Source organism: Triturus cristatus, chromosome 4_2 (genome assembly GCF_964204655.1).
Source record: "Triturus cristatus chromosome 4_2, aTriCri1.1, whole genome shotgun sequence".
NCBI classification, from domain to species: Eukaryota; Metazoa; Chordata; class Amphibia; order Caudata; family Salamandridae; genus Triturus; species Triturus cristatus.
In genome coordinates, this window is record NC_140586.1 from 54,774,399 (window position 1) to 54,787,692 (window position 13,294).

At 45.1% G+C, this 13,294-nt stretch overlaps 1 protein-coding gene across 2 annotated transcripts in view; it reads right to left on the minus strand.

The window, feature by feature from the left end:
• DCAF15 (DDB1 and CUL4 associated factor 15) overlaps positions 1-13,294 on the minus strand; it is a 255,057-nt gene that overhangs the window by 70,326 nt on the left and 171,437 nt on the right. For both annotated transcript variants that reach the window (XM_085600481.1, XM_085600482.1), the window contains exons 9-11: positions 8,168-8,296; positions 6,776-6,861; positions 6,462-6,566 (exon numbers count right to left, since the gene is read on the minus strand). In XM_085600481.1, the coding sequence (XP_085456607.1) occupies positions 6,462-6,566; positions 6,776-6,861; positions 8,168-8,296 (320 nt within the window). The remainder of the gene's footprint in view (positions 1-6,461; positions 6,567-6,775; positions 6,862-8,167; positions 8,297-13,294) is intronic.

The window sequence follows — 13,294 nt, forward strand, 5'->3', positions numbered from 1 at the left end:
AAGCCTAAAGGTCCACCTTTGAAACTGTTTAGCTTTGCCAACACCTTTTAGCCATGCTGGGTCGCATTCCTGATGCGGTGCAGCAGGGCTAAATAAGAAAAAAAACCGATTGTGTCTTTTTTTAGGCACGAACACCAAGCATGTGGCCAATAACAAAATGGCGCAGCTGCTTTTTTCTTTTTAATTGCCAATCCAACTCGAATGGGCAAATAAAATGAATGAAAGCAAAAGCAATTTTTGGGGGGGAATGAAGGTGTGGGGAAATAACGCAGATGAGGACAAGGAAGCAATACTGGGCAAAGCAATACAGATGGATGGTGGAGGCTGAAGCAACATGGATATTGTAGAATGGTGCAGGAGTCATAACAGTGAAGGGGGAACATAGGAGTGAGATGGAAAGGGCAACTTAGAACTGGGAAGGGGAAAGACAGGCAAGAAAGCAATGCTTGCGGGTGGGAGAGCACAAGTGGGTGAGCGCATCATAGATAGGAGTGATTGAGAGCACATGAGCAAGAGAGCAGTGACGAGGGGAAGAGAAGCACATTAGTGGAAAATCTAGAACACACATGCACTCTTGTGTAGCGCTTAAACAAACGGCAAAGTAGCGCTTGAATAAGTAGCTGTGTAACGACAGTAATGTGTCCATGCTCCAGGGAAGGGACAAACACAGAGGAAGATATAGATATATGAAAAAAACAACCTTGGAATAATAATTCAGAAATAAAGTAATCGCAGATATACTTGATTCTGTTAAATAAAGGTGATACAACTTCCTGATCTGAAAAAAAGAATTCACAAACATCCTCAAACCAGACATTACATTTCAACATTTTATTATTCTTGGTGCACAGTGGCAGAGCCTAAACACTTCCAGACACTATGCTCAGAGGTGTTGGGAATGATTAACCAGCGGATTTCAATTGCATCCGCCCTAGTGGACTGGGATTGTAAGAAGTCTGATGTGAGTTACTGATAATAGAGTAAGGTCCTTGTGTCATACTGAAAAGCTACATTTCTAAACTGGCTGGTTGGCCTTTCAGAAAAGCATAACGTTTTCATCTGCTAGTTTATCGAAAGGGCATTGTTCAGTAACCAGAGAACAGCCACACAATCTCCCATTCAATCTCTGATAAACGTCTATTGAGAGCATTTGGTCAGTATTCTTGTATGCTGACAGTCTAGCCTTGCTTGGGAACTAATTCTTTGTCATGTATGTTGATGAGGGTGAATTTGCAGATTTGCCTGGAGGGTTCCAGAATCTTCATTAGTCACTTTTAAACAATACACAGGCATCATGGTGCTCATGGAAATGCGGAGGACAAATCAGAACAAGCATACTTCCACAAGTTTCCTAAAGGAATATGCTACTTACCAATATGCATCTCAGCTGGATTCGTTGTGTTCCGGCGAGAGGCACAGGTTGCAGACCTCGTGGTGGTCACTGTGGGGGAACTTTGCTCCACTTCGGGGGCATTTTTTAAAAGGTGTCCTTTCCATGAGCCGTGTCCGGAACCGGTCCGATTGAATATCGACGTCGAGTTGAAGTATGTAAATGTTTTTCGCTTCGAAAGCTTGATTTTTAGAAGTTTTCAGCCGGAGTGGAAAAGTTCATCCGAACCCAATGGCGGAAAAAAACAATCTGAGGATGGAGTGGATGCCCATGCGCACTGTTGTCCAGAGGAGGAGTCACCTATCTTGTGACCAAAAGGCTTCTTCCGAAGACAACAACAACCTGCAATCATCCGAGCCCAACACCAGATGGCGATCTTATCCCAAGTGTGTGATCTAAAGCTCATATGCCTCAAACACACATTTTCTGTGGGTCTCAATTTGTTTCTGGAAGGGCTTCCGAGAAGACCGGTATGGAAACAAAGATTTATCATCAGCAATAGACAGCTATAACTTAAGGACTAACAGCAATTCCAGTGTAAATGCTGGCTGCAGGACACAGCAAGATGTCGCTGGGGCAGGTTCGAGGTGAGGACAGGCCAATGGCGCTGGAGCCAAGCCAGTGGGCGTCCTTCTATTCTCAGGTTCAGCACGGCTCTTCGGTCCTTCTCTTCTTGGTCGGTTCTTCTCTGAAGAGGCAAAGTTCAGGGTTGACCCTAAATACTAGATTTAGGGGTCTTACAGGTAAGTAAAAGGTTGGGACCAGTGGGTCCCTTCCTTGGGGTGGGTACACCCCATATTATGCCACCCTGCAGTGGGAGGGTGGGCATGTGCTTCACTCTGGTTGGCTGGGTTTCCCCCCATCTGCAAGATGGTGGGGACTGTGCTGTGCATCACCTCGCCTCCCCCCACCTGAGGGGTGGGATTGGCAAAGGTGGGCACACCTCTCTCCCTCACTTGGTTTTCCCTCTGATTCTCCCCCCAAAGTGGGGGTCAGAACTGGTGGGGGCCAGTTGCTGGAAGCAGCAAAGGCCTGGGGAAGGTCACAAAGGTGGAAAACCTTTGAAGCTTCCCCTTCGTGGACGCTGCCCATCTTGGGGGAGGAGGCTTGGCACCTCGTCCCAGGATGTGCATTGTTTCAGACCCCCGAGAGCAGCAGGCTCTCTACCCAGGGGTCCAGAAATATGCTTGGTGGTGGCAGCTGGCGAGCAGCCAATCAGCCTGGACACTAGTGTTAAGTTGTTTCTCAGGGGGCATCTCTAAGAGGCCCTCTGCGTGAATTTTTCATTAAATCCAAGACTGGCATTAGTGTGGGTTTAATGTGCTGAGAAGTTTGATACCCAACTTCCCAGTTTTCAGTAAAGCCATTATCGTATTGTGGAGTTAGTAATGACAAACGTCCAGCACCATATATTCTTAATGGCATTACTGCACTTACAATGTCTAAGAATTGGCTTAGACACTGTAGGGGTACAGGGCTCATGCACCTCTGCCCTCAACACTAGTATAGTGCACCCAGCTAGAGGGGTGGCTGACCTATGCCAGGGCAGTGGATTGCAGGCATGGCACACAGGGATGTGTGCCATGTCGACTCTTCACTTAGTTCTGCACCGAAACACGCAGCCTGCAAAGGCAGTGTGTGTGTGTGTGTAAAGGTACAAAGCCTCTAAGGGTGGCACAATAAGTGCTGCAGCCATTAGAGGCCTTCCCTGGCCCTGGTGCTCTTGATACCTGTGGTACCATTTACAAGTGACTGACCTGTGGCCAAAGAGTGCCAATTGGGTTTTGTCTTAATGCAGTTTTAGTTAAAGAACATTGGCCCTGGGTACTTGTTTGGAAGGAACCCAGGGCACACTCAGTCAAAGTACATTAGAAGTTTAGCAAAAAGTGGGGGCAACCATGCAAAAAGAGGGCACTTTCTTACACCAACACTACCATTCGCACATGCACAGACTACTTACAATCCGCAACGGAGGTTGGGAAAAGAGAGGACGGAGGCGAGACGAGGAGGCCAGAATGAATAAAGATCCGATTCTTTGGCCTACACTTCACTTTCACACAAACAAGGTGGTCTACGCATTGGATTATGTTAAACTATGGTATATTTATACAACCAAAAGGTGCAAAAAAATAAACATTGAAATTTAAAATCCTATGCATTTTCAGTCAAATTAGGGGAGAAAATGCAGGCCTCCAACGACAAAGCAGTAACATAAATGGGATAATTATACGTTGAACTTTAACAAACAAATTTGGTTTTGCCAATGAGGTCCTGTTAATCTATACATTCACGTTTTTTACCATTATTTTAAAATATGAATCGTCCCATGGAGAAGAAAACCCTGTTTTAATGAGGTTCTGAGATTTAACTGAAAACTACCACTAAATCCCAGACACGGAACTTAAGAATTCTGCAACTCAAACATTTTTCTTTCACTAGTCCCCGAATTGCCTAAAGACAAAGTCTTGGCAAATACTCAAAGAAAAACATTACAGAACCATGAAAAGACATCTTGGAGCGAGGACTATTAGGGTAATAAAATACAAGACTCTGCAGTAGTAACACTGACCAAATGACATGCTTAAAAAACACAATGCTCCTAAACTCAGTCTCTCTTCTGACTACAGTTACACTGAATGACGCGATTACAAAATATATTGTGCCAAGTGCTAAATATTTTCTTAAAGCTGAATTACTCTCTGGCATAAACTTTGTTAGATACGTGGATGCAGATCTCTTCAAATTTCAAAGTTTTGAATTAGGTTTTCAACTCTTTACAATCTTTACACATATTGTAGCGTGACTAGTAAAAGCATTTTTTTCCAGTAGTTCAGGGACAAGAGTCCCCTTACGTCACCTGTGAAGAAAGGAATGACAGCCATTTCAACCTCTCATGGAAGAATTGTAAGGACTGCTACCTATCATAGTAGGGAGTAACACAAGGTCTGCTTCATCTGCAGCCATTCCGATTAAGTAACTAAACAGCACAAGCCTATCCTGCAATAGGGCCTCAGTTTGTACACAAAGTCTTCATGGCGATCATCTTGTTCCAAAGGTGCAGACAAATACGTCCCAATGATTGTAAGAGAAAACACCTACCCTCAAAGAGATAGTGGGCAAAGTCAAACATTCTATTTGCTCTTGGGTGAGCAGAAGGCAAATCAGGCACCTTTGAATGTGCCTGTATTTCATCATACTATGGCACTGCCGGGAAGGCTATACTATATTTTTTTAAGATCTGGCATTGGCTTACCCTATAATGCCTGACCTTTAAGATGGGTCATAAAAATTAAATAGATAAGATGCATGCATTTCTGTCTGTCGAAGTTTGTTTTAGACTACAACACATCCACTGCACAACGTCTGCAAGAGGAAACTTAATCATGTGGAGGTAATTTGAACCAGAAATTATTCTCAATAGAGGATCGCTAAAAATTGCCCCAACTTCTAAAATTGGGTCTCAACGCTAACGGGTCTCCCACATCACTGGTCTCACTTGACAGATTTCAATTCCAAGTCCTGGGATACGTGAAGAATGTTTTTGAAATTAATGGTAAAAGAGGAAGCCTTAGTCGATGAGCATACCTTCAATGGGAAAAAACTGCTTTGTTACCGGCTGGTGCCCTATACATGGCTGTGTGTAGCAACAGTTGTGGATCACTGATGTGGCAGAATAATGCTGAAAGACAGCTGGGGTTGTTTGTGCAAGTTGAGCGGGGACATAACCCAACAGTTCAGTCTGAACTACTCCTTCTGGGGCGAAGCAGAGTCCGATTTGCATATGGTTAGCACACTTCGGTAGCCACACAAATGAACAAAACTATAATGGAGTGGAAAAGCAGGTAATTTTAATTGAAATACTTCCATGAATTGCTTCTCGTTGGGTGCCCTCAACATTTATTGGGAGCACAAGGTCCATAAATTGTGCAGAAGCAAAATAAGTGGAAGGCCGTGTAATAGCTCACACGTAAATTGGCTAGCCATTTAGATCCATAGTCTTGGATGACTGAGGCATCTGCGTGCTACAATGTTTATTCCGATTAGGCATGACTAAGTGGCAAGCAGTACCGTGAGCATTCATCTAACACTGCTACTAAGATAAGTCTGAAAAGTGGAGCCAGGACTGACCGTTGACAATAAAAGACCCAAAATTAACCAAGGAGCCTAAAACAATTTGTTACATGCATTATCAAAGAATAAATAAATGCAATGATAAAAGTCTTAGATAAAAACTAAAGATGTCAAATAGCAAATGAGCAAAAATGATACTGAATACAGTCAAAGTGTCAACAAAAAAACCGACTTATTTGGATATCTGCTTATAAAAGTACATGAAAAAGGAGAACTCGCCATGGTCTGGGACTAACTTAAAACTTAATACCGGTCCCAGAGCCTAAGAATTAGGTCATTCCAGCCCTTACCTCCCATCAAGACTTGAACAGGTTCAAATGCTTTGGCCAGGATTGAAAGGGAACAAAACGATTTTGCAGCTCAATACCACAATATAGCTTTAAGGATAATTAGATATTTGGGAACGCAACCAAATAATTCCAAGAACGGAACTAAAAGTGGCAGTGTGCTTCCTTAGGAGGGCTAGAAAGCTGCACCCTACAAAAGAGCTATCATGCACTGCATTTATTATGATTCATCGGGGCAGGCTGAGTGCTGGAGTGTGGGGCAGTGTGCGTCCACCCCCCCTCCTATTTGAAAAGGCTCCGTTGAGCTGACTAGCTCTGGTTGATGCACCAGCGCCTAGCGAGTGGTACTGAGACCTGAGAAGACTTTGGGCAGCATCTCCAGCACCCCCCAAAAAAGTGTTGCTCTCTACTGGAGGACAACTATCCTGAAAGTGCGATCATGCACTGCATTTATAATGATGCATCGGGGCAAACTGAGTGCTGGAGTGTGAGGCAGGGTGCACTCACCCCCCTCCTACCCTACAAAAGAGCTATAGACCATTCACAGCTGACCCACAAAATGAAAAAAATCCCAACTTTACTCTCTTTGCTAGGAACTTAGAAGCACTTCGACAATGCAGTTGTATGGATATGGAGCAGTATCAAGCACTTACCTTGTCTGCCCTTTGACCTCTGTAAGATCGCCCACGCTGACCGTGATGAAAATGCCAGTGTTCAGATCCCAAGCTACCTTTAAGCTTGTGTGGTAAGTCTTTGGTCTGTGAAAAAATAAAAACAGCAAGCAAACTCAATGGTGGTATTTACTCTTACCCCAAGAAGGATGCTGTGAAACATCCACCTAGGAACAACTACTTATCACCACAGAACTACAGTGATCACTCTGCTACCAGGATGAAGAGTAGAGCATTAGGCTAAACGACCAGATACAGAATGGGATGCAGTAACAAAGAACAGAGCAGATTCTCACCTTAATTGGCCCTCCTCGTCGGGCGCAGGGAAGGCCAAGAGTAGCAGCCCAATGTTGATTATAACTTGATTCGTTTCGGAACATACCTGAAATGCAGAACGACTGTGTGAATGTCCTATCACATGACTAGAGAAAACGTGTGTGTGGCTAATCGTTCTGAGCAATGGGGACTCCCACCAAAACAAGGGTATTTATGGTTGGGAGGGAAGGGATTTAAGAGGACCATCGAGACAGAGAAACCATTTAGGGCAGGGAGAACGCAAACGTGACCTTGATAGAAACAAGTCAAACAGCTACAACTATGGCAGAGGTACAATTAACAAATTAAATCATACGTGGAAATTAGCATCGGTAAAGCCAATAGGTGACGCCTATGAGAGTTAACAGGTATTGCAAAGATGTTCAGCCATACTATATAGCAGCACAGCTGCTGTACAGCGTGGTAAAACTTTATTTTTTTGCTTTTTTTTTTTTTTTTAACAACGATGTGCCAAGTGCCAAAATGCCTTTTTATTTATTTTATTTTTAAAACGGAGGAGTGGATTATGGTAGGAGGCAACAGAGAGGGAAGGCAGGAAAGGAGGACATGGGTGGGAAGGAGAGGACGTGACTTGGTAGGTGTGCAGGAGAAGAGGATGTAGGTGGCAGGACAGACACAGCAGAGGCAAATGGACAACAGAGGGTGGGTGGGAGGGGCTTGGAAGTAAATGACAACACAGAGCGAGTGGGAGCAGCAGCATTCTTACAACAGAGGGTGGGGCAGCAAGCTGATTAAATGGGTGGGCGGGATGGGTAAGCAAGCTGACAGAGGGCCAGCAGGGGGTGAGGACCGACGATGGATGGTGAGAAGAGCTAGGGAAGCAAATACACAACAGAGGGTGGGGGAAGCAAAGGGACAGCAGAGGGCCGAGGAGGCAAAAATAGACAATGAAGGCTGGAAAAGCCAGATCTTGGGAAACAAACAAGGGTGTGGTAGGGAAGCAAGAACAGGAGAAAGGGGGTGGGGGCACCTGGAAAACACATGCACTCTCGTAGAGTGCATGTACAAAAAGAAAACAAAAGTATTGCATGAAAAAAATGAGCAGTGGAAGGTCACACGTGATGAGGCCATGCTCCAGGGAAGAGACAAAGATGATGAAGGAAAGACTATGGAAGCTGCCTTATAAGAAGCAAGCAGATGTGTTACAAAGCCAACCAATGGTAAGCAATGGGTGGGCTCCAATCCCACTGTAAGCTAACAATGTCTCACAGACAGCGAATGCATAGTCTCAGGTGAGACAATAAAAAGTATAAGTCTCTATGCTCTCAAATGGTGATCCCCCTAGGTCTCTCCCTTTGTGCTAAAAGGACTAGAGCTGCACACAACACCTTTCCTTCACAACACACACTCACCTCTAAGATGACTATGTCATAATCACTAAAGGAGCAGAACTGCTTGGACCATGCAGCATCATTCCGGATCACCTCATTAATGACGTACTCGAAGTCCAGAGTCAGTTGTTCCACACTGAGATACTCTCCCTGGGAAAATGAAACAGCCATGTGAGGTGGACAGGGAACATTGGGTAAATGTTTGATTTTTTTCTCCATGCTCCCACAAAAACCTCCCACCCTACCAAGCAAAGTATGCTGCATGCCCAACACCACCACATGAGCTTTCAACAACTCCACAAATTCAGAGCACCACACATCTAGCAGCAATGCAAGAGGCGTTTATTCTTTCATGCTTTGGGCGCTGCACATTCCATGTCAGGAGGCTTTCACTACCCAGGTCTTAAGGGTAGCACGCACAATGACAACTCAGGACGTTTTCCAGTCCAATACATAAACAGGTAGACCAATCACAATCACATTAATCTTACATATGACTACTGCTAGGGACCTGCACAAATGCAACACTTACCAGACCCAGATAGGTTTGAGGTACATGGCAAGTTGTTTCCACTTTTTCTTGAAACTACCCTTTCAATAATGAGAAGCAGGTGTTCTGCATCACAGGATGTTCAATGCTATTCAATTACTGGAAAGTCTAGCTGTGAGAGGCTGGCCTGGTATATGCTGTCCACTAATGTAAGTGGGCACCCTGCACCAATCCAGACAACCATTATGGTGACTTAAGAGGTCTCAGACCACCTTAGAAAGCTATCCAAGTGGTAGCTGTAGAAAGCAGCCTTCAGGCTAAGTCTTGAAGTGTAAAGCAGCTTGTTTTACCAGAATACATTCTTATAGTATAGATTAAATGAAAAGAGAACCACACAATAGTTATAAAAAGGAAAATGCTACTTACCAGTATCATTTGTTCTTGGAAAGTAGAGCTGCAGATCCACACACTTAGCATAGATCGCCATCTGGTGTTGGGCCTGGATGTTTGCTCTTGTTTTTGTCCTGGAAAAGTCTTTGGAAGTCACGGGATAGGTGACTCCTCCTTCAGACTATAGTGCGCATGGGCATCGGCTCCATCCTCAGATTGTTTTTCGCCAGCAGGGTAATTATGGAGTTATGTAAGAAACAGGAAAGATGGCCATGTGTGCTGTATCTAAATAAGATAGTACTGGAACAGATAAAGGTAGCCGGGGAGGCGGGTGGGCGTGTGTGGATCTGCAGCTCTACATGCCAAGAACAGATGCATACTGGTAAGTAGCATTTTCCGTTCGAGGCATATGAGCTGCAGATCACACACTTAGCATAGATTGTATAGCAGTACCCATCTCTAGTGGCGACCACCAGTACCTGTTGCAGTAGTTTGAAATAGTGTTTTGAGTACAGCCTGGCCCACACTAGCTTGTTGTTTTGTTTGCACATCCACAGAATAGTGTTTTGTGAATTTGTGCGGTGTAGACCATGTAGCTGCTTTGCAGATGTCATCTAAGGGAATGTTCCCTAAAAATGCCATTGAAGCCCCTATCTTTAGTGTAGAGTGGGCTTTAGGAGGAACAGGTGAAGTACGTTTTGCTTTGTGATAGCAAATCTGTATGCATTTAACAATCCATCTAGCTATCCCAGACTTTGATATGGGGTTGCCTTTGTGTGGTGGGGAGAATGACACAAAAAGTTGTTTGGTCTTACGAAAAATTTGTGTCCTTTCAATGTAATGAATCAATGCTCTTTTGACATCTAGGGTATGAAGAGCTCTTTCTGCGACTGTCTGTGGCTGCGAGAACAACACTGGCAACTCTACAGACTGATTGAGGGGGAAATGAGAAATAACTTTAGGGAGGAATTTTGGATGGGTTCTGAGAACAACCTTATTGTGATGGATTGGTAGGAACGGTTCCTGAATAGTTAGCGCTTGCAGTTCACTAACTCTTCTAAGAGAAGTGATAGCTACTAGGAAAGCAACTTTCCATGTTAGAAACTGGAGCTCACATTTATGTAGAGGTTCAAAAGGAGGATCCATTAGTCTTGTGAGAACGATGTTTAAATTCCACACAGGTGAGGGTGGTACCCTGGGAGGAATTATCCTTTTGAGGCCTTACATAAAGGCTTTGATGGCAGGCACTCTGAAAAGTGATAGGTGTTGTCTATTTTGTAAATAGGCTGCTATGGCAGCGAGGTGCAGCCTAATAGATGTGTAGGCTAAGTTGCACCTTTGGAGATGTAGTAGGTAACCTATGACGTGTTGGATAGACATGTCTAGGAGATTGATGATGTTATGACAGTATATTACAAATCTTTTCCACTTGGCTGCACAGCAGGCTCTAGTGGTGGGACGACTAGCTACTTTAATGACGTTCATGCATTCAGGAGGAAGGTTAAGGTAACCAAATTCTAAGACCTCAGGAGCCAGATCGCAAGGTTGAGCTGAGCTGGGTCCGGGTGTCGGATCTCTCCATGGTTCTGGGTTAGGAGGCATGGGGACAGGTATAGTTTTTGGTGCGGAAATACCGACAGTTCCAGTAACGTGGTGTACCACGGATGTCTGGCCCAAGTTGGAGCAACTAGGATGAGAGCCAGTGAATGTTGCTGTAGTTTGCGCACCACCATTGGAATGAGTGGGAGAGGTGGAAAGGTGTACGCAAATCTGCCAGACCAATTCATCCAATGGACAATGGGTGTGGATACCTGGTGGCGAAGCTGGGGCATTTGGTGTTTTCGTGCGTGGCAAAGAGGTCTATTTCTGGTTGCCACCACATTTGAAAGAATTGCTGAAGAACTTGTGGATGAAGTTCTCACTCGTGAATCTGTTGCATTTGACGGCTTAACAGATCGGCTATGGAGTTTTGGAAAATGTTGAGCTAGGAGAAAGATGTTCTGGGGTATAGCCCATCTCCATATGATCTGTGCCAGTTGAGAGAGCTGCAGAGAGTGTGTCCCGCCTTGTTTCTGTATGTACTACATGGCTGTCATGTTGTCTGTGGGGACTAAGACAGCTTTGCCTGATATTTGTTTTTGGAAAGCCTTTAAGGCTAGGAAAATGGCTAGTAGCTCCAGGTGGTTGATGTGGAGTAACTTTAGTTGAGGAGTTCACCTGCCTTGCATGGTGTGATGCAATAGGTGCGCTCCACAGCCGGAGAGCGATGCGTCTGCTGTTATGACTATCTGTGGAACTGGCTCTAGGAACGGTCGCCCTTTGGAAAGGTTCTTGGTGTTCCACCATTGCAGAGATCGATGAGTGCGACCGTCTACCAACACCAGATCTGTTAGCGGACCATGAGCCTGGTTCCATTGGTGTGCTAAGCACTCTTGGAAAGAACGCATCTGGAGTCTTGCATGAGGTACTATAACTATGCAAGAGGCCATCATCCCTATTCGCTGCATGAACACTCGTGCTGGGAGAGAGTGTTGAGGCTGAAATTTGGTTATGAGAGCTTGCATGCTTGCTATCCTGGCCGGGTTGGGATAGACTAATGCTTTTGAGGTGTCTATTGTGGCACCGAGGTATTGTTGTATGTGGGACGGTTGTAAACGAGACTTTGCGTAGTTTACTGTGAACCCCAAGTTGTGGAGTAGTTGGATAGTGGTGCGAGTGTGATGTACACACTGACTGTACGAGCTGGCTTTTATGAGCCAGTCGTCCAGATATGGGAAGACGTGAATGTGTTGTCTTAAGTGGGCTGCCACTACCGCTAGGCACTTGGTGAATACCCGTGGTGCAGTTGTGACTCCGAAAGGGAGTACTTTGAATTGATAGTGTTGGCCATCCACTACAAATCTTAGATACTTCCTGTGAGCTGCGTGAATGGGAATATGGAAATAGGCGTCCTTGAGATCTAGAGTAGCAAGGAATTCGCCTTGTGAAAGAAGAGGAAGGACCTGCTAGAGTGTAACCATGTGAAAGTGGTGCGATTGTATGTACAGGTTTAGAGGTCTGAGGTCTAGAATAGGCCTGAGAGAGCCGTCCTTTGGTATGAGAAAATACAGGGAGTAAACTCCTGTTTTTTGTTGGTGCAGGGGGATTGGTTCTATTGCACCCTTTTGTAGGAGGGAGATTACCTCGTGCTTTAGCAGAGATAAGTGATCTGACAACATTGGGCGTTGTTTAGGTGGTATGTGTGGAGGGTAGAAGTATGTTCCAGACAGTAACCTGATTGAACTATTTGTCGCACCCACCTGTCTGTAGTGATGTTGATCCAGACAGGCAGGAACTGTTTTAGTCTTCCCCGACCGGAGTGGAATGGTCTGGGGGAAGTGGAGGAAAGTCATTGGGTAGGGGTGGAGGCAGAGCGGGTGTTGTTGGTCTTGCCTCTACCTTTATTATTGTTGCCTCTGTAGCCTCCTCTCAGGTAACCTCTGGTAAACGTAGACTGGGAGGGAGTCTTGTAAGAGGTGGAGGGGTTGTCTGAGGTGTAGTCTCTGGGGGTGCCCTTGTAAGGCGAGCGAATAAAAACGTCTGGGAGCTTGCAACTGCAAGGCTCCCATTGATTTAGCTGTGTCCATATCCTTTTTCAAGGGTTGAATCAACATTTGGGCCAAATAGGTGCTCCTGATCAAATGGCTGGTTGAGTATGGAACTTTGAACTTCTGGTTTAAAACCCGAGATGCGTAGCCAGGCATGCCTACGCAAAAGGACACTTGTGTTTACCGTTCTGGAGGCGGTGTCTGCCACGTCAAGAGCGCAACGGATGGAGGTGTTGGTAATAAGCTTACCCTCCTGTATGAATTCATTGGCCCCGTTTTTGAATTTATCTGGAAGGTGCTGCATTATGGACTCTAGTTCATCATAATGTGCCCTATCATACCTGGCTAACAACGCCTGAGTGTTGGCGATGTGCCATATGTTAGCCGCCTGTGAGGCTGTTCTTTTGCCGGAGGCATCCAAGAGTTTAGATTCTGTCGGGTAGTGGAGCGTCACCCGTCTGGGAATTGGCCCTCTTCCTAGCATTAGAAACTACCAGGGAGTCTAAGGGTACTGGGCTTTTAATGTAAGCTGGGTCAGCAGGGGTTGCTTTATATTTTTTCTCGATCCTGGGGTTAATAACTCGAGCCCCAACAGGATCTTTAAAGACTTCAGGTGCATGCTTAATAACCCCTTTAAGCATAGGTCGTATTGAGGTGGACCTTTGATTGGTGTCAAATATA